We start from the raw sequence: 18590 nt of genomic DNA, 5'->3' as shown, positions 1-18590 counted from the left end.
CATAAAAAAGGTGGCTTCGAAAGTCATACAATACTTGTTCTACAGAGTTTGCTGTGAGACAGGCCCCCACATGTACCAGATGTCCACTGCCTATTTTTTGAGGTTGTGGACTCGACACACGTAAGACGGCACTGGTTGTCCGTGGTCTAGTTTTAGATGTCTGAAGTCCACAGCCTTGAAAATATTGAATTGACTATCATTCACAGTTGAAATTTTCCAACACTGTCAATCTCGCCACTCTGGCCTAGGGTTCAGGGTGTGTTTAGCTTGCACTCTTATGTGACCGTGCTTTCTTTTTTTCAGATAAAGGGGATGTGCCCTGCATCCTGTAATGGCTGCCACAAAATAATTGATTATTTCGTGTCTAAGCCCGCCAGAGTCTGCAGAGTGCTCCTCACCCAATAGGCAGCCTTTATGTGTTATATTATTTAGTCCTCAGATTTACAAAAGTTTTAACCATTTTAGCCGACTCAGCACCATTTTCATAATCTTTTTTATCAAAAACTAATAAACTAATTTACATTATCAGTAAAGCTCTACCATTAAGCCACATTTAGTTTAAATCCATAAAGTAGGCTCCGTGTAGTTGTTGCAAGCAAAATTTCCTAGGACAGCTAAAGTGAGAACACACATCTTTTTCACCCCTTTACATTTTTCATCTTAACAGAAGAGCACACAAGCTGGTCTGCTAACTATACTAAGTGATTGCCATAGTTGGTGAAAATTTGTACACAAAGTCAAAAGTAAAATGTATTTTCAATTAAAAAGGTTACTGGACCATAAATACACAATGGCAAAATGGACAAATTAGAGGGTCTTTTAATTGGGGAATGAGTGGGGCTGTTGTGGGTGGTATGGGTTGATAAGTTTGGGAAGGGGTGGTATAGGGTTGTGTTTTTTAGGGTTAGACGGGTGGGTTTATTGATGGTCTTGAGTTTTTTGTATCAGTTGGGAAGGGATCGTTTAAGATTTATGTTTTTAGGGGTTACGGAGGTGGAGGGTACCTTATGCGTGGTGTTGGGTATGAAGATTTTTATAGAAATAAATATTGCTGTGTAATATATAACAGTTACTTTCTTTGTTAGTTTAGTGGTTTGCTTTATTAATTGGCCTTCAATAGCATCCCTGGTACCAGGTAAGGTCTGCCTGTCTATCGATAGAGGCCTAAATGTGGGCCATCACAAAGAAGAAAGAGGTTTCACCATTCTCTCTCCCTAACTCTCTCTACTTGTGCCACGGTGCAAGGCCACCTTCTATATGGGCATTTGCTCCACCATCCTGCAATCAGTCCTGGAAAACTGATTATGGCCTTGTCACCCCCGTCATGACTTGTCACGAGTCCCATTCCATTATTAATAGATGTGCGCTGCCCTGCTCTCTGAAATCACAACTAAGTGGTAGTACTCAGAGAATAAATTCTCCATTCCTCTGCCGCCATCGGAACCTAAACCTCTCCCTTCCTGCTCATCAGAGCAGGAAGGATAAGAAAAAAGAGATACTGCAAAGAATAGTGCAAATGCATTCTGCCAGGGTCTATCAAGGAGGCACGGCTGTAAACCAGGGTAGAAGCACAATTGAGGTCCCATGCAGAAGAGAAGACTGTTCAATAAGAGAAAAAAAGTACAATATTTGAAAGTCAAGATAAATATGGTTTGCAAAGTCTAAGAGTAAGGAGCATAAGCTGACATAAGTACAATTAACCAAAGGACAATTAAATACCACTCCCAGGCAAGTGGCTGCAGATACCCTCAATGGGAAAACACTCAAACAATTAAAAATGATTGTTGTGGGCTGGATGTGCAGACTTTCTTTTCTCCCAATGAGAGACAGACCTGTTGAAGAAGAAATAGATTGACACTTTGAGTCAAGGTAAACTGAGAGGTCTAAGCCGGACCTTGGGCACAGTTTCTCCCCTTCTCCCTGTCTCGCCCACCCCCCCTTCATCGTATTTCTGCCGTTCTGCTTTTTCCTTGTCTCCTTTCTATCCATCTTTCTGTCCGATGCCTGTTGGAGCTTCCTTTGTTCCTTTGAGAGCTATAGGGGAGACTGGCTTGGATTACCTCCTCGGCCGTCACCTACCCATTGGTCTTTGGGCTGACTTTCCCTTTGTCTTTTATTCCATCGTCCCCCTCGTCCTCTCCCTTCTCACTCCCCCTCACTCCCTTCCCTCTCTATTTGTCTCTCCTTCTCTCCCTCTAATGTGTCTGTTATATTTGATGTAACGTGTAATTATCATTGTTGTGACATTGTCGACCTTATGTAAAGCGCTCTGATACCTACTGGTCTAGCCAGGGCTATATAAAACTGTTTAAATAAATAAAATAAAACTAATAGAAGCTGATGGGCAGTTAACCTAAAGTTATTCTATTAACACTTCCAGAGACATATAGATGTGTGGGGGCAAAATGATCAGCCAAACATTGAAAATATCAAGTCTAGCTAAGCCCCTTTTTGTTGTCACTCTAATTATTTAGCATTCATTAATTAATCCAGGTTGTTAGTTTCCAAACCAGTGTGACATCTATGCATCTCTTTTTCCATAGAAGCCATACACATATGCATTGCATTCCTCTCAATCTCCAATGACAGTTAACCAGTGGAATGAAAGTTTAGGCATTGGAGGCACTAGTTCTTTGAGGACATGACATCGTCCATTGCAGACTTGTTCATTTCAAGATGTCTTTGCTTATCACCACTCACCGGTCCAAAATTGCTGAGTCTTTGATTATCTGTTTGTGCCTTGCAAACAAAACACAATAGCCCATGTTTGTTTGTTTGCATCCCTTGGCAGTTATAACACAAAGAGTTCTGTTCATTTTTTATAGCAGATATTCTATATTTATTTTTTAATTTATTAATCCAATATACACAGTTCACAGTCATATTTAGGGACTTCCTCTTAAGGACGATTACACAGCACACTTGTAATGTTTGAGAAATAACAATCATCCACTTTTGTGTTTTTCCTGGTGCTTGATAACTTTTAGAAATGAAATGCTTTAATCATTGCCTTTCCATATTTGAAGGAAACTGGCTGTTCTGACCATGGTAGATGGAACAGCTGCACTGACAACCTACTAGGATGATGTGCATGCCACAGGACATGCTATATATTTTTTTGCAACCATGCCAATGTTTGCCCACTGCCTGCTTTTCCCATCCCAATAGATCAATGGGTCTTGATCTATTGTGAATATTTTCTGTTAATCCAAGTGCTCATGTCACATCTTGTCTATTGTAACAATTGACATTTGCTGCTCATTGGTTCATATATTTGTGTGCTTGATGTAAGTCCTGCAACTTATATCAACCACCCCACAGCAAAAGATGTTTCTAGCAATGCTGCTGGCATTGGTTTTGAAGCAGATGGTGTGATATGGAGTGGTCACAGTTTTACCAGTGGTGTGCACTGCTATTGTGACATGCTGCTGGAGTCAGCATTGTGCTCTTCAGAAGTCAGTGAAGGCAAAATATCAGCTCTTCTTTGACCACAACATTGTCATCTTTCATCTCAATGTCCTACCATTTTCTTCATGTTACAGTTCTTAGACAGCCCATGATTGTATCAAGGATCCTATATAGTGGACCAGATGCACTCTTTGGAGACCATGATCACTATAGCCTGTTATTGGTATCCAGATGAAGGAGTAAGTTGTTGCTCAAACACGCTGCTTCTTCATTAGCATTGGTAAATGCTTCTTCCGCCTCATTCAAATGGGCCTGTGACATGTGCCCAATGCAATGACTTAATGCACAGTACATGCTTGCTTGCTGACTTTCTATGTCAAACTGTCAAAGATGTAAACATTTTCGTTGGGAACTCTATTAGTCCTCATTTGTCAAAACTGAGTGCCATGGATTTGGTATTTCCTCACCTTTGTAGCACATAATCAATTATAAGTATATGCTGCTGAAATGGGCGTTATAACATACATAAGGTGGAGTTCCAATCAGTTGGAGCCTCTAGCTTGAAGGTTTTTACAAGGCCTTTGTTAGCTTGCTTAATGATCTTCAAGGAATTCAAATCTTTAAGGAAAAAGAGAATATGGGTGCAAATCCTTTGACAGGTGAGCAGCACACTGAGGACGTCTTCTCCTATTTTGAGGAAGTCCCACACAAGCAGGTTGATGGAATGGGTAAGGCACTCTCTATTGTCCACAGAGTCTCTCAAGGATAACTATAGCTGCAATTAAATTCAAGCAATACAAACAAAACAGTACACTGCATCCAGGCTTGTACAACGGATCATCATATCATCTTATCTAAAGAAACCCAGAGAAGGCACTGCTTTCTTGGTACAAGCCACAAAGCTACAGAACTTCCTAACAGCTAGGATTCAAAACATTGAGGAGTATATACACTTCATAAAACAGTTGAAACAAAGCTATTTCCAAGATAAGTAAATCATTCAACAACTATAGTATAGAACCTGGAAAGATAATTGCACCTTTAAATAGGACTGAACTATGACTAAGCTGAGTATCATATATTAAAGTCAATTCATATATACCCCTTTGGTCCCACACTAACACTCATACTATAATGCTTATCAGTCAGCAAACAACTGTAGCTTAATTCTCTTGTATTCATATAAGATATATCTGCCAACAGGGCTTGTCCATTACCCACTACTGTACCAGCCAATACACCAGCCATCACAAACTGAAGAAGCGTGAAATAATTAAAGAGATCTGTCACATACTGCTGGTAAATCGAAGGATTTAAAACGCAGTTCAGCTCAGCAGGCCCCACCAAACTACACTCTATGAACTCTTACTTATATCTCACAAAGGCATTTCAGGTATGGGATAACATTCACGAGAGCCCATATCAGCTGATATTCTCACCACTTCTCTCTACCACCATGCCTACTCAAGGTGACACCATTTGAAACAAAATATTAGGGTGGACAAACCAATGCTATACCCATTTAAGCAGAACATAAACATAAGAAATACCATAAAGGGACCTGTAGAGTAGCACAAAGCTTCTAATTTACTGAACACCAAAAACGACATGTCTATCTCTCATACATCTTCATCAACCATACTGCTAAGCACTGCATCCTACACATAAAAATCGCACCTCGGTGGTCATCACACATGGTATGGAAATGTCCTTCATAGGGTCAAGAAATAAAGACAGCCTCCTCCTAACCTCACACCCTACATGGCTTAACATGCTCCCAAAGAGGCAAGCTCTTCAGTGCCCCAAATAGTGGTATTAAGCACAATATAAATGCTGCAATCTGCAATAAAATATAATTCAATGGCTTCAACAATATTACACTAGTTTGAACCTATTCCTAGACTGAATTCTTCAAGAACGCTGGCAGCTGTATTCACATCTGCATAAGAACATTGCAAATACCTTTAACTGCATCAGTACTGGTGGCAAGGAGTAATAGCCTTCCCTTAACTGCCTTCAAGGAGATGCTGGTCCACATGTCTGTAGGGAGATGAGTGCACTAAACAGCACTCTCCTACGCTGCCTTAGCAGCCAATCCCAGCATTTCACAATGTAGCTGGGCACAGTTATAGTTGAAAAATAAGTTGTTTAGAACCTTCCTTCTTAGAAATAGGCCCTCCACAAACACTAGAATCCTCTTTCGGTCCACAAAAAAAGAAGGCAATTTTTGGTCCCTTTTTGTACAAATATTTCAGATTATGGGTTTGATATTACTGTGTATCCTTGTTGAAAATAGCTGTGGTAGCTTTTAGATTTTTTGTGCTTAGTCTTTGAGATTGAATTCACCTTAAGTGACTTCCTTTGAGATAAATAGTTTGGATTCTTTGGTGGGACCACAATATCAACATTTCCTGCAGATGTTGCTGCTGCTTAAAACTCACTAAGCCCTCAATACAAGTTGGGTGGAACTGCTGGGGTATTTCTTACAAATGGTGAATATCATTATCCTAGGATAAGGTATTTACTGTGTGGAAAAGGCCACCTATTTCGACTTTTTTCAACATGAAAATGGGCACACCTTGCAGAATTTGGTTTAAGCACAACAAATTCCATATCCCCACTTTTATGTATTTTTTCTAAATGTTAAGTTATAGTTTTCCTTGACCAGACCCTTACATCTAGCATTATTCTGTTTCTTGTAGCAAAAATCTGCTAAATATACTTCTAGTCAGAGGAGCCATTAACCAGACATGGTTTTACCCTGCACAGTTACCAACTAACTGGCACATGCATCAACGTAGGCTTTTGCAATTCCTTAATTGCGATTATTAAGGAATCGCAATTAAGGAATTGCAAAAGCCTATGCATGTAGGAATCACTATAAAAATAGCGATTCCTACACATTCCTTAATTGCGACTCGCAAATTGCGGGTCGCAATTAAGGAATGCCGTCCCATTCATTCCTATGGGCCTCCAGGCCCATAGGAATGAACTGGAGATTGCATGAGCAATTTGCGAGTACCAGTAGGTACTCGCAAATTGCTCATGCAATTTCAAGGGTGCAAGGGTATCAAAATGACACCCTATTGCACTCTTGAAATTGATCTGTGCACATATGTTGCACACACACATGCCAACAACAAAAACTTTTCACAGTCTTAAACACTTTTATATAAAAGCGTGCTGCAGGGGGGGAATGCAACAGTCACAAATGCCAGTAATAACCAACAATATTAAGGGTCGATAAGACCCATCCTCTGCGCACTATAACAACAGGTGAAATACCTGGACTTATAAAACATTGTTATCATCACAATATTAGTATTTATATTTTTCTTTTCGTAAACATAAATTCCACAGCAGATTCAGAAAATAATCCAATGTATTTGCATAAATACATTCAGTTTTTATTCAAAGAATGTCCATAAGTTCGTCATATTCATTCCAACTCCGAAAATGAATAGTAAATTCAAAGAATTATCTTGCTGTCCAATGCCTTTCGAGCCAAAGTTGGCCCTTCTTCAGGGGCTCAAATTCTAAAATATAAACGGAAAAATATGATACTATACAGGAATAGTACTAACATCATCAATATCAAAGCAGCATTTACATGATAAATAGAAAAGAATTAGTAAATCGTAGATGTATTTGTAAACGACATGTAAGTTAACAGAAAGCCCTCCACCAAAGAGTGACGCTTGTCAGGGTGTGTGCTTAGTCCAAATTCAAAGAGACTGCTACGTAATCTATAGAGGTCAAAAGGCATATCTCGAGTTTAAAGACGCTGTTTAAAACAATCCAAGTGGTGTCCACCAACGTGATTATTGAAGCGTAATTAGTGAATACCTTCTCTCTCATGCGTATATACGCTAGTGGCCAAGCAGTTTAAGTAGATGCCTGAAACGATAACGGATTCAATAAAAATCTATACCGTGGTTAATGTATCACTCTGAGAAACTGCTCTATAGTAGTCTCATTTCGTGGGAGACGATAAATGAACATATCATACCGTGCGGGGAAATTCAAAGTCTAGATGCCAAGACCCTCGAAGTCGGCGTGGCGGACTTGGGAGTGTTCTGCCACAGGTCCACTTGGTTTTGGAAACAGCTGTCCGTTACGCGGTCATACGCGAACAGTTTAGAGATAAAAGAGGGACTGATCATACACTGAAAGAAACTTTCATGGAAACTGAAGACGAACGCTAAAGTGCTTATCTTAGAGTGTAGAGAGAAAATTTGGCCGCCATCTTAACGCTATAATTAACATAAGCGAGACTAGAGTCCAAGTAGCTAATACAACTGACGTTCGTCTGAGGAATGAGTGGAACTGATCAGTGAGCTATAGAAATATAACAAAAGAAGTGCAGAGAACAAAATTAAAAAAAACAAGTGAAATGTCGTAGGAAGCGATCAGCGTGGGCTAAGCGAAAGGCATTTAACTTTAACAATTGGAGTAGAGCATTGAGTATCTGAAAATGTTTCAGGAACTACTATGTGTCTTTATTATTACTTGTAGTGACCCCTGACGAAGGGCTTCAGTAGCCCGAAATGCATTGGGTATTCTAATAAAAACTGCCTTTGGATGAAACAAATGCGTCAGTACGTGTTATAGCATAGAGGTCCGGATGGGCACATCAATGTCATAAGAAACCTGGAAAATTGGCATTATATCGCACTTGTGGATCAAACAAGACTTAGGAGAAAAGACTGTGTAAGCTAGTGATTACATGTAAAACAAAATTATTAATTGGTTGCTATATTAATTGAGGATTCAAGGACTGAACACTGTGCCTTTGGCTTGGGGCGTATGTCGCCCCAAATTGTTGGTTTGTTATTTCAGATTCAAATTTGGTCATAAAGGTATTGGCGTATGCAGGGGCCCCTGCAAAGCCCATCGAAGTACCTTGCTGTGGAAGAAAAAAATTATTGTTCCAATGAAAATAGCTATGGTACAGACAGAAGTGTAGGATATCAAGTATAAACACTTTATCAGCTCGCAGTGAAGGTTGACGCAGCAAGGCCCACTCTACAGCTTCCATACCAGCAGTGTGTGGTATGGAAGTGTACAGTGACTTAACATCAATCGTGCAAAGTAAAATCTCTTCTGTGAGAACTACAGTCTCCAATTTTTGTAGAAAGTCCTTGGTATCTTTTATATAGGAACTCCATTCTTGGACAAAAGGTTGCAAAAAATAATCAAGAGGTTCAAAGATAGTACCACATCCGGTGACTATCGGACGCATGGGAGGGTTGTACAGATCTTTGTGGATTTTTGGTAACATATATAGTAGAGGTTTGCGAGGGTAATCCACAGTGAGAAATTGTTTAGTGGCAGTGGTAATCCATCCTATCTCAAGGGCATGTTCCAGGATGCTCTTGGGAGTAGTTTTAAGTTCATTGATAGGATCTTTGTTTAACAGCAAGTATGTCTGTAGATCTGCTACATGATCTTGAACAGCGTTAAAGTAAAATGAACTGTCCATTATGACAATAGCGCCGCCTTTATCCGCTCTTTGCACCTGCACTTCAGCATTGTTCTGGATAGAACGAAGCGTGTAGGTTTCATGTTTGGTTAAATTGGTCTTAGTTCTTTTAAAATGCAACTGATGGAAATCTTTTCTTACTAGGTTCTCAAAGGAATCCAGTATTTTGTGGGTAATAGGTGCTTGGAATTTGGATTTTGGGCGAAATTCCAGAAATTCTGAGACTTCTTCTTTTTTAGGTGGTAGCACGTTCGTAAAGAAATGTCTAAGACGCAGAATTCTCAAAAACTTAATAAGGGCTATTTCACATTCGAGAATGTTAGTGTCATATGTGGGGACAAAGCCCAGTCCTTTATTAAGAATTTGAATCTGTGATGGAGTGAACTCTTTGGACGAAATATTAACCACTAAGTTTGTTTCTGACTCTGTGTTTGTCCTGACTTTCCGGTGACTTCTCCTGGTTTTCCGGTTTTTAATGTTCCTGGTGGTTGACTGGGATCTGGATCCAATTAAAATTTTCAGTATTAGAAAGGGTTGTACACCATTCAGACATGGATCTCACCAGAGGTCTTTTGCAAAGAGAAACATTCTGGATAAAACGATTAGATACCTTGATAGATAGGGGAATTAATGACAGAATAGACTATTCATGTTACTTATGAGTATGACATAAATAATGTTACAGGCTTGTTCTGCATGATAACTATGCGCTGAATTCAGATGTATTTTAAACTCACGACATTTCACTTGGGTTTTTTTATTTTGTTCTCTGCACTTCTTTTTATATATTTCTATAGCTCACTGATCAGTTCCACTCATTCCTCAGACGAACGTCAGTTGTATTAGCTACTTGGACTCTAGTCTCGCTTATGTTAATTATAGCGTTAAGATGGCGGCCGAATTTTCTCTCTACACTCTAAGATAAGCACTTTAGCGTTCGGCTTCAGTTTCCATGAAAGTTTCTTTCAGTGTATGATCAGTCCATCTTTTATCTCTAAACTGTTCGCCTATTACCACGTAACGGACAGCTGTTTCCAAAACCAAGCGAAACTGTGGCAGAACCCTCCCAAGTCCGCCACGCCGACTTCGAGGGTCTTGGCATCTAGACTTTGAATTTCCCCGCACGGTATGATATGTTCATTTATCGTCTCCCACGAAATGAGACTACTATAGAGCAGTTTCTCAGAGTGATACATTAACCACGGTATAGATTTTTATTGAATCCGTTATCATTTCAGGCATCTACTTAACTGCTTGGCCACTAGCGTATATACGCATGAGAGAGAAGGTATTCCCTAATTACGCTTCAATAATCACCTTGGTGGACACCACTTGGATTGTTTTAAACAGCGTCTTTAAACTCAAGATATGCCTTTTGACCTCTATAGATTACGTAGCAGTCTCTTTGAATTTGGACTAAGCACACACCCTGACAAGCGTCACTCTTTGGTGGAGGGCTTTCTGTTAACTTACATGTCGTTTACAAATACATCTACGATTTACTATTACTTTTCCATGTATCATATAAATGCTGCTTTGATATTGATGATGTTAGTACTATTCCTGTATAGTATCATATTTTTCCGTTTATATTTTAGAATTTGGGCCCCTGAAGAAGGGCCAACTTTGGCTCGAAATGCATTGGGCAGCAAGATAATTCTTTGAATTTACTATTAATTTTCGGAGTTGGAATGAATATGACGAACTTATGGACATTCTTTGAATAAAGACTGAATGTATTTATGCAAATACATTGGATTATTTTCTGAATCTGCTGTGGAATTTATGTTTCCGAAAAGAAAAATATAAATACTAATATTGTGATGATAACAATGTTTTATAAGTCCAGGTATTTCACCTGTTGTTATAGTGCGCAGAGGATGGGTCTTATCGACCCTTATAATTAACCAACCTACCAAAGGGAGGACTGGGCACACACTCCTGCTTAGCACCAGGATACCTTTGTGGATAATAGTGCAATTTACAAAATCTAAATAACATAATACTTATGTCTCAGTTGCAGTGTGTTGGCATACAATTAGAAGTTCAGAGATCTGTGGGAACAGCATGGCAAATACTAGTTAATGTCCAAAAAGTTATGATCCAGCCGATGTTTATCTGTTGCATTGCATTTCCCAAACCACCAACCTGCTATTCCCTTAAAGAGCACTCACTATCAATCCATCGAATGACTGACAGTTAAATGACGATGTAAGTGGTGTTTGCATGTTCAGTTTTGAGGAAAACGATTCATATGCAAGTCCGATTTTAAGATGAAAATGTGTGCTGCTCCTGACTTTGTGTATCTATTTGCAGTTTTGCATGTGGATTTGGGACTTTTTCAGTCTGTAAGGCGAACTTACTTGAGGCAATGGTTTATTGAATCGGCCCCTAAAATGTTATTGGTCCAAAATATTCTGTATGTAAGTGCTGAATTAACGTTAGAACATGTAGGTACTAGAGTCATTAATGTAGCTCAGTATAGCTGTTGCCAAAATCCTCCTGTTTCTAGGTACTATAGAAACATATCTGATTAATGAATGTTTTACATTCTTATATGCTCTCTTTACCACTTACTTGCCTTCAGGTACCTGTCTCCATATGCAGTGAGCCGTGTCATCCAGGTTATAGAAAAGCAGCTATAGAAGGGAGGCCTAGATGTTGCTTTGAGTGTGTCCTATGTTCCGAAGGAAGCATCACCAACCAAACAGGTGGGTCACATTAAGCTGTTAAATTAGTTAAAAAATGATAATTGCAATACATTTAATGGTGCAAGGCATCAATGCAAAGGAACTGCTCAGACTTTGATCGATGTTCCTTCTCTACTTTTCTGAGCAGGAGACTTACCACTAAATGTACGATTTGCACTCCTAATGAGTAATACCTGAGGTCTCCGTGTTGCTTAATTCATCAACCTGGCCAAGGGTAGGGCGTCCCTATATCCTGGATGTCCTGGGAAAGTCATAGCTTGAAATACAGTGCTCTAGTGTCCCAACAAACTCTGCACAATCAGTTATTTCACATTTACATAGTTGGCATATCCATTTGCACAATAACAAAGTAAACCATTACCATAATGTATTAGAAAAAAGCAAGTCCTTTTTTTCTTCTTTTTCTATTAATTGATTTCTGTTTAAACATTCATCTCATGGCATCGATGACATTATCAATGAAATCAGTTCTTGTAGAACATCTTTTCACGGCACTAGTGCTTTGTAGAGACACCATAAATTCAATTTCGACTCTAGAGGGACAACTTTGTTTGTAAATGTTTTTGTACAGATGTAATCCTGTACCATACAAGCTAATCTGAATCTGTTGTGTATCAGTACTTCTTATTAAAAAACTGTAATGTTGACATTGGATAAATTGTAAAACATTAGTGCCATAAAAGATACCTTAGTATGATTGGTTTAATTGATTATACCATGGATGCCAGGACAGCAACTGTGAATACTGGCCTTGATAAAGTCCAACAAGGGATGAAAATATGTTGCCAGGATGTCCATGTGATGGCTGTATGAAACAAAATCAAAGAATAGAAAAAATAAAATAAAGTATTTGCATTTTGTTACAAAATTCATTTATGATGTGTGGATCATGGATCAATAAATATCATGAAGTTGGATGTGAAAACTCTTAGCTGTGATTTACATCCTTGGCAGAATGTATACATTCCAACAGGACACTGGAAGGATGTACACTGCTAAGCTGATGGACTATAGTCCACTATATTTGGAGATCTCCGTCTGCTTGGAACAGATTTCTATGGCTTCAGAGGATCCTTCACCATGGCGACTCCTCTGAAGGCACTGAAAGTTTCCAAAGCAGCCACCATGGTTCATGAAGCCACTTACTAAACTTTTTTGTTCCCAAAGAGAGAGCCCTCCCTGAACAGATCCAAAAACATCGCCAACACCACCTAAGAAATCCTCACAATTGTGAATGAATTAAAGTCCACATCTGCCAGTTTCACAACCATTACCTCATCCCTGGAACTCTGCACTGAACTCTCTAACTACTTAACAAACAAAATCAATGCCATTTACAACAGCCTTGCAATTCAACCGAACCTTCTCACCCTTAAAGCCTCCACTCTGATGCCAGCACCAATACGGAAACTGCACTAACCTGCTGGCCAGACAGCAGCACAACTGAATCTGATAACATTATACACTCTATTCATTCTTGAGTCTAACGGATCCTTGCCTGTATCGCATAGTCGCCAAAAGGCTTGATCCCTTACATCCATTCTCAACTTATCACTCTACACCTTCATTTTCCCGAAACTCATTACCAACTTGTCGCTCCTCATGAAACCTCTGGACAAACCCCAGTCACGGCCAATTGCAGGCCCATCTACCTACTCTCATACTAGCCAAAGTACTGGAGAAGCTTGTCAATGCCAGCTGAGTTCATTATGAGTAAAATATAGATTTTTGGTTAGGGCTGTGTGTGTTGTGCATGTGTTTGTGTGTGTGTGTATGCATGGGTGTGTGTTGGGCCCTAAACATAAAGGTGAGTTTCCTATAGAGAGAGTTAGCATTGCAGCTTGCTTCAACCTGGCACTGGTTTACCCTCTGGAAACATAAGTACATTTTTAAATAGTTTTAACAAGGATTTAGATACAAGGGCTGGGTTTCTATTCTCTCAGTTTCATGAGTAGCATTCACAGTTCAGAACAGTGTATCCTTAGTGTAAGAAATTGGAGTATTCTTCTTACCTCTTTATTTCGGTCACATGGACCATAAAAGAGTTACAGAATAAAATTTTACAGGAATAATAAAACAAATCAGTTACAAAACAATTGGCCAATTTGTAAAACAAATTCATTCAGTTAATAATAACTTAATACATTGATTACGTCTGAACCACATTGCTGTTAAAAATTTAGCAACTGCAAATACAATTATGGCCGACAAATCTTTTTTTAAGATTCTGAATGCTGGAAGGTACCTTCTAAAGCCCAGGTTTTTAAGGAGGGGAACAAGCCAATATTTCCTTGCACTTCTGTAAGCAGGACAAAAGAATATAATATGTAAGTCAGTCTCACTTGGATGAGCACAAGCTGGACATTGTGATGTAGACTCAGAACTTGCCCAGCGACCAGTATGCGCTTTGAGAGGCAGGGTACTATACCGCCACTGCATGAAAAGCTTCCTTGTTAACGGGGGGCCTATATTGTCAATTGCAAGCTCTAGATGGTAGGAGTCTTTGTACCCCAAAAAGTTTTCCGTTAGGGACCCCTCATGAACATTCTTAATTAAAACGCGTAAATGATGCTCAAAATAAACCTTGGCAAGAGACTTGCGTGAGATTCTAGGACAGGTGTTTTCAGGATCGGGCCAGAGGTCCGGTCTGCCTAATGACTCACATGTTTGTTTAATGTATCTAAGCCAAGGAATTTGTGCAGAATTAGCAAATCGCATAATCTCCTGAAGCTCAGCTCTGTAGTTTAACAGTTCTGGCGTGCACCAAAGTTTGCGCCAGTAAGTTAAGGGTTTGAGACCCAACTCCTCTGTGATAGGTCTAAGACCTAAGTCGAGTCTAAGAGGAAGGAGAGGGGTACTGGTTGGGAGACCTGTCAGTTGCCTCAGAAAATTATTCTCCGTGACCTGCATTCTCTGGGTGGCAGTATGCCCCCATAACTCGCCTCCGTAGGTCACTGCCCCTTTTGCCTGAATTCTATAAATTTGAAGGCGAGGAGAAAATGGCTGATAGGTCAATCCTCGTGTCATCCTTGATATGCCACCTATCATTTGGGTCAATTTTAAGTTCGCCTTAGTTCGGTGTGAGTCCCAGGTCATGGACGGATTAATTGTGACCCCCAGATATTCAAATGTATAGACCCTCTCTAGCCTAGAGGGCCCTAGAACAGGATTAGCGCGTGTTGACGAAGGTGGGTTGAAGATCATGTACTTGGTTTTGGATGCATTAATCTCCAATCCACGCGTCACACTGAAATTCGCGAATCCGTCCAAAATCCGTTGTATACCCATGGGGGATTTAGAAAGCAGCAGGGTATCGTCCGCGAACAAAATAGCGGGGACCCTGCTGCTGTCTAGCCTGGGAGCATCAGTGTTTCTCAAGCCGCTCAGATGGCTAATCACCCCGTTGACAAAGAGGCAGAAAAGAGTCGGCGCAAGCACACAACCCTGTCTAACCCCCCTGTCAACGGGGAAGCGGTCCGTGAGAGTTCCTCCTCTTCCACACCTAACCCTGGCGAAGTTTCCCTGGTGCAATCTTCTCAGAATCGACAGAATATCAGGTGGAACCCCAAGGTCCACCAGGACAGCCCACAGTTTGTCCCTGGGCACTAAATCGAATGCGGCACGGAGATCTACGAAAACCGTGTATAAGCTGCCACCCTCGATTAGCACAATCTTCCAGTGTATAAGATTCAGGCGGAAAATCTGGTCAATAGTAGAAATACTTCTTCTAAAGCCAGCTTGATATGTACTCATAATTCCGCACTCCTCGATCCAATCTTGTAAGCGGTTAAGGATAAGTCTGCCAAATAACTTTTGGGGGACATCAATGAGGCTGATAGGTCTATAATTGGCTGGGAGCAGAGGCGATCCCTTTTTAAATATTGGGACAATCTCTGCGCCCAGCCAAGTATCAGGCAGCGCCATGCCCCCCAAAATAGAATTAAATAAAAACATGAAATAGGGCGCCCAAACATCTGGTTCCTGTTTGAATAAATCACCTGGTAGGCCATCCAAGCCTGGTGCCTTGCCTGTTGCCAGACCAGTAATAGCCATTCTGACCTCCTTTAGTGTAAATAACAGCCCCCGTGAACTGTTATTTTCCGTGTGAGCGGAATTAATTCCAGTCCCATCAGGTAGCTTGTAAAGGGACTGGAAGTGATCTTGCCAGGTCTTAGCTGAGATGTTGGGCTCGATTGCGGAGACCAGCTCCTCCGACCCTGTGTTCACGCAACGCCAGAATTTGCGCGAATCCCCACATAATAAAAAAGTGGTAAGATTCTCCCATTTTTGATGCTCCCATTCATTTTTTGCATTCTTAATTAGGGTTTTGTATGCCATTCTGCTATCCCTAACTTCCACACGGCCCTTCCCTGCCTTAATTGCAGTCAGGAGGTTGGTTTTGGCCTTCCGACAAGCTGTATTATACCAGAGGGGACCCAAAGCAGGCCCATTCGCCCTTTTGGATGTTCTTGTGAGAGTTTGCGATGTAGATTTAATAAGATCAGCATGAAGTTGCCCCAAGTGATTAAATAATCCCGGGGTACTACCTTGCATGCTTAAGCCCTGAACCATCTCAAACGTAGGGATTAGTAAAGCGTACAGCTTAGATATCGTCCCTGGTTTAGCTGCTAGTTTCTCCCACTTTATTCTGCGTTTATTATTCGAGAGTAATAGCCCCGACTCGGGTTGGTCCCTTTTCTTCCCCCTAGGCTCCAGACCAGAATGGTAAAACTCTAGTTCCAGAGCATTGTGGTCACTGTCTTCTCTTGGTATTACCCGAAAATCTCTTATATGTGACCACAAGGGCAGAGGAACCAGAATATAATCAAGTCTTGATGCTTTACCCTCTCTTTGGAAGGTGCATCTTGGTGGGATATCAGATTTTAACCTTCCGTTGCAGGCCCTAAGACCATGCTTCAGAGTAAGGGATGTAATTTGCAGGGCCAAAGAGGACCAAACTCCAGGGGGTGGTAATTGCGACGGTGGTATGGACCAGGCGAGATCCTCATCCTGAGCCAATCCATCCAAAGAGCCCAGGAGTGGCTCAAAGTGGCAATTCAAATCGCCACCTAGTACATACGGGGTGCCTTTCGGGATTGCATTTAAGGCAAAGTCAAGCTCCTCGATGGTACACGATTCTTGCGAGGTGTTAACTGGCCTAGAGTATACATTTAGTACCAGAAGACTATGGGAGTTCGGCCACTCCAGTAGTATAGCCAGAATGTCCTCCGTGTTCAATGGAAAGACAGTAGCCCTACAGCCCAGATTCGTGGCCACCCAAATTGCAAGGCCCCCCGAAGGACGGCCTTTGCCCCTCCACTTTGCATTTTTAGAAAATGCAGCAAAGCCTGTACAAGAAAGATCTTCCCTTGTCCAAGTTTCTTGGAACAGGCATATGTCCATATCCTTAATGAAGGCATTCCAAGCCGGACAGATCAATTTGCTGGACAACCCTGCCACGTTCCAAGATAAGATTTTAAGAAAGGGCAAGCTAATCCTTTCTATTTCGGAAGTGAGAGATGGAATGACAATGGGATGCTTCTTCGTACAATCGATCAATTCATTTTCGGGAGGTATCACCAATGGTGTGGTAGGTAATAGGATAGGAATCCCCGGGCAAATTTCCCCATTAGTTAGTTTCTGCTCAGGTTCTTTTTCCTGTAAAGGGGTGGCTGGTTGTGCGTTATAGAGCGAAGGCCTTTTATGACCCAGATCCTCCCCTAGCCCTGTCCTACCCAGTCAGTCCACCATATCTAGGTAGCTAAATCTGTTAAATGTGGGAAAGTAATCATTCAGCAGAATTCTATGACTGGGGTAGTCTCTCATTGCATTTGGCCTCCATCTACGTCCTCTTCTGGACACAAATTCCCACCCCTCCTCTTCCTTCCCATACCTTGCCGAAGGGTAAAAGAATGATAGGGGGAGGGTTTGGATGGGCGACTCTTGATCATGTCGGGGCCAGCTACATATGTGCGTAACAGTAGCGGGGTCCCTAAAGTTAATCACGACACAGTCGCCCTGAATAGATTTCCTGGTGGTGCCTAGCCATGGGACTCTTCTCACCATAAGGACCTCACTATGTTTACCTTCTGGAAGGGGTCTATTGATGGAGAGCCAATGAATTACCTTATTTTTTAGGGCCCCCACAGGTTCTCTAGTAGATGGTTTTAGTTCAGGGATACATGCTAAGATCACTACGTATGGGATAGACTCCGGTGGCAGGTTTACTATCCCGTGCTGTGAATCATTTGCAGGTGCCCCTGCTAGAGGCGCAGCCAAATCGTCCTGAGAGTTTACATTTGCACATGTTACAATACGTGGTGCTAAAGTTTGTGGTGCAGTTAAGAGGGAGTGCTGCGTTGGATTTAGCTGAGTTAAAGGAAGCCCTTTCTTAGATAGGGACTCAATTGTAGACTCACTCTCCTTATTGGTCATAACTCCACTGGTAAAACCACTGGTTATGTGCTTGGCATCCACTAGTTGTGTAAGTCCCTTATGGATGTTTGATAGAAATGATTCCATCCTAGTTATACGGTCTTCTAGGGGATTAAAAGTTTCCTTAAGAAGAGCACGAATATCTAAAAGGGTAAGGACCTCTTCCCTCGTTGTAATATTTGAACTGGGGGGGGATTGGGCCGGGGTACGGGTAGATGGCACCTTTTTTTTCCCGGGCGGATTCAACCCCTTGTTTATTGAACTCTGGTGGTTGGCCTCGTTTTTGGAGTTGCACTTAGGTGCTTTCTCCTTGCGCCCCCCTATGGTTTCAACCCTTCTTTTTCTTTTAGAAATAGCTCCCTCCCTTTCCCCTCGTAGTAATTGTGCACTATGGCAAGCTCTCTCAATAGTTGTATCTGTTTTAGGGAGAGTCGGATTAGTACTAGAGGGGAGCGAGGGAGGCCTAGCAGCGGGGAGGGGTAAAATGCCTAACTCTGTGTTATCGGACATATCACAGTCAGTAGCAATTGAAATGGGGCTACGTGTACCAACTG

The 18590-nt window shown here is 41.2% G+C and overlaps 1 protein-coding gene across 1 annotated transcript in view; it reads left to right on the top strand.

Annotated features, from left to right (window-relative positions):
* The window catches only part of LOC146811607 (extracellular calcium-sensing receptor-like), a 546215-nt gene that overhangs the window by 497749 nt on the left and 29876 nt on the right, over positions 1-18590 (top strand). Inside the window, exon 4 of the mRNA XM_085615085.1 lies at positions 11478-11601. Coding sequence (XP_085471211.1) covers positions 11478-11601 — 124 coding nt within the window. The remainder of the gene's footprint in view (positions 1-11477; positions 11602-18590) is intronic.

The sequence above is a fragment of the Triturus cristatus genome, chromosome 7, assembly GCF_964204655.1.
Source record: "Triturus cristatus chromosome 7, aTriCri1.1, whole genome shotgun sequence".
Lineage (NCBI taxonomy): Eukaryota > Metazoa > Chordata > Amphibia > Caudata > Salamandridae > Triturus > Triturus cristatus.
Note: the sequence above shows the minus strand (reverse complement) of the source record. Positions and strands in the feature narration are given on the sequence as shown.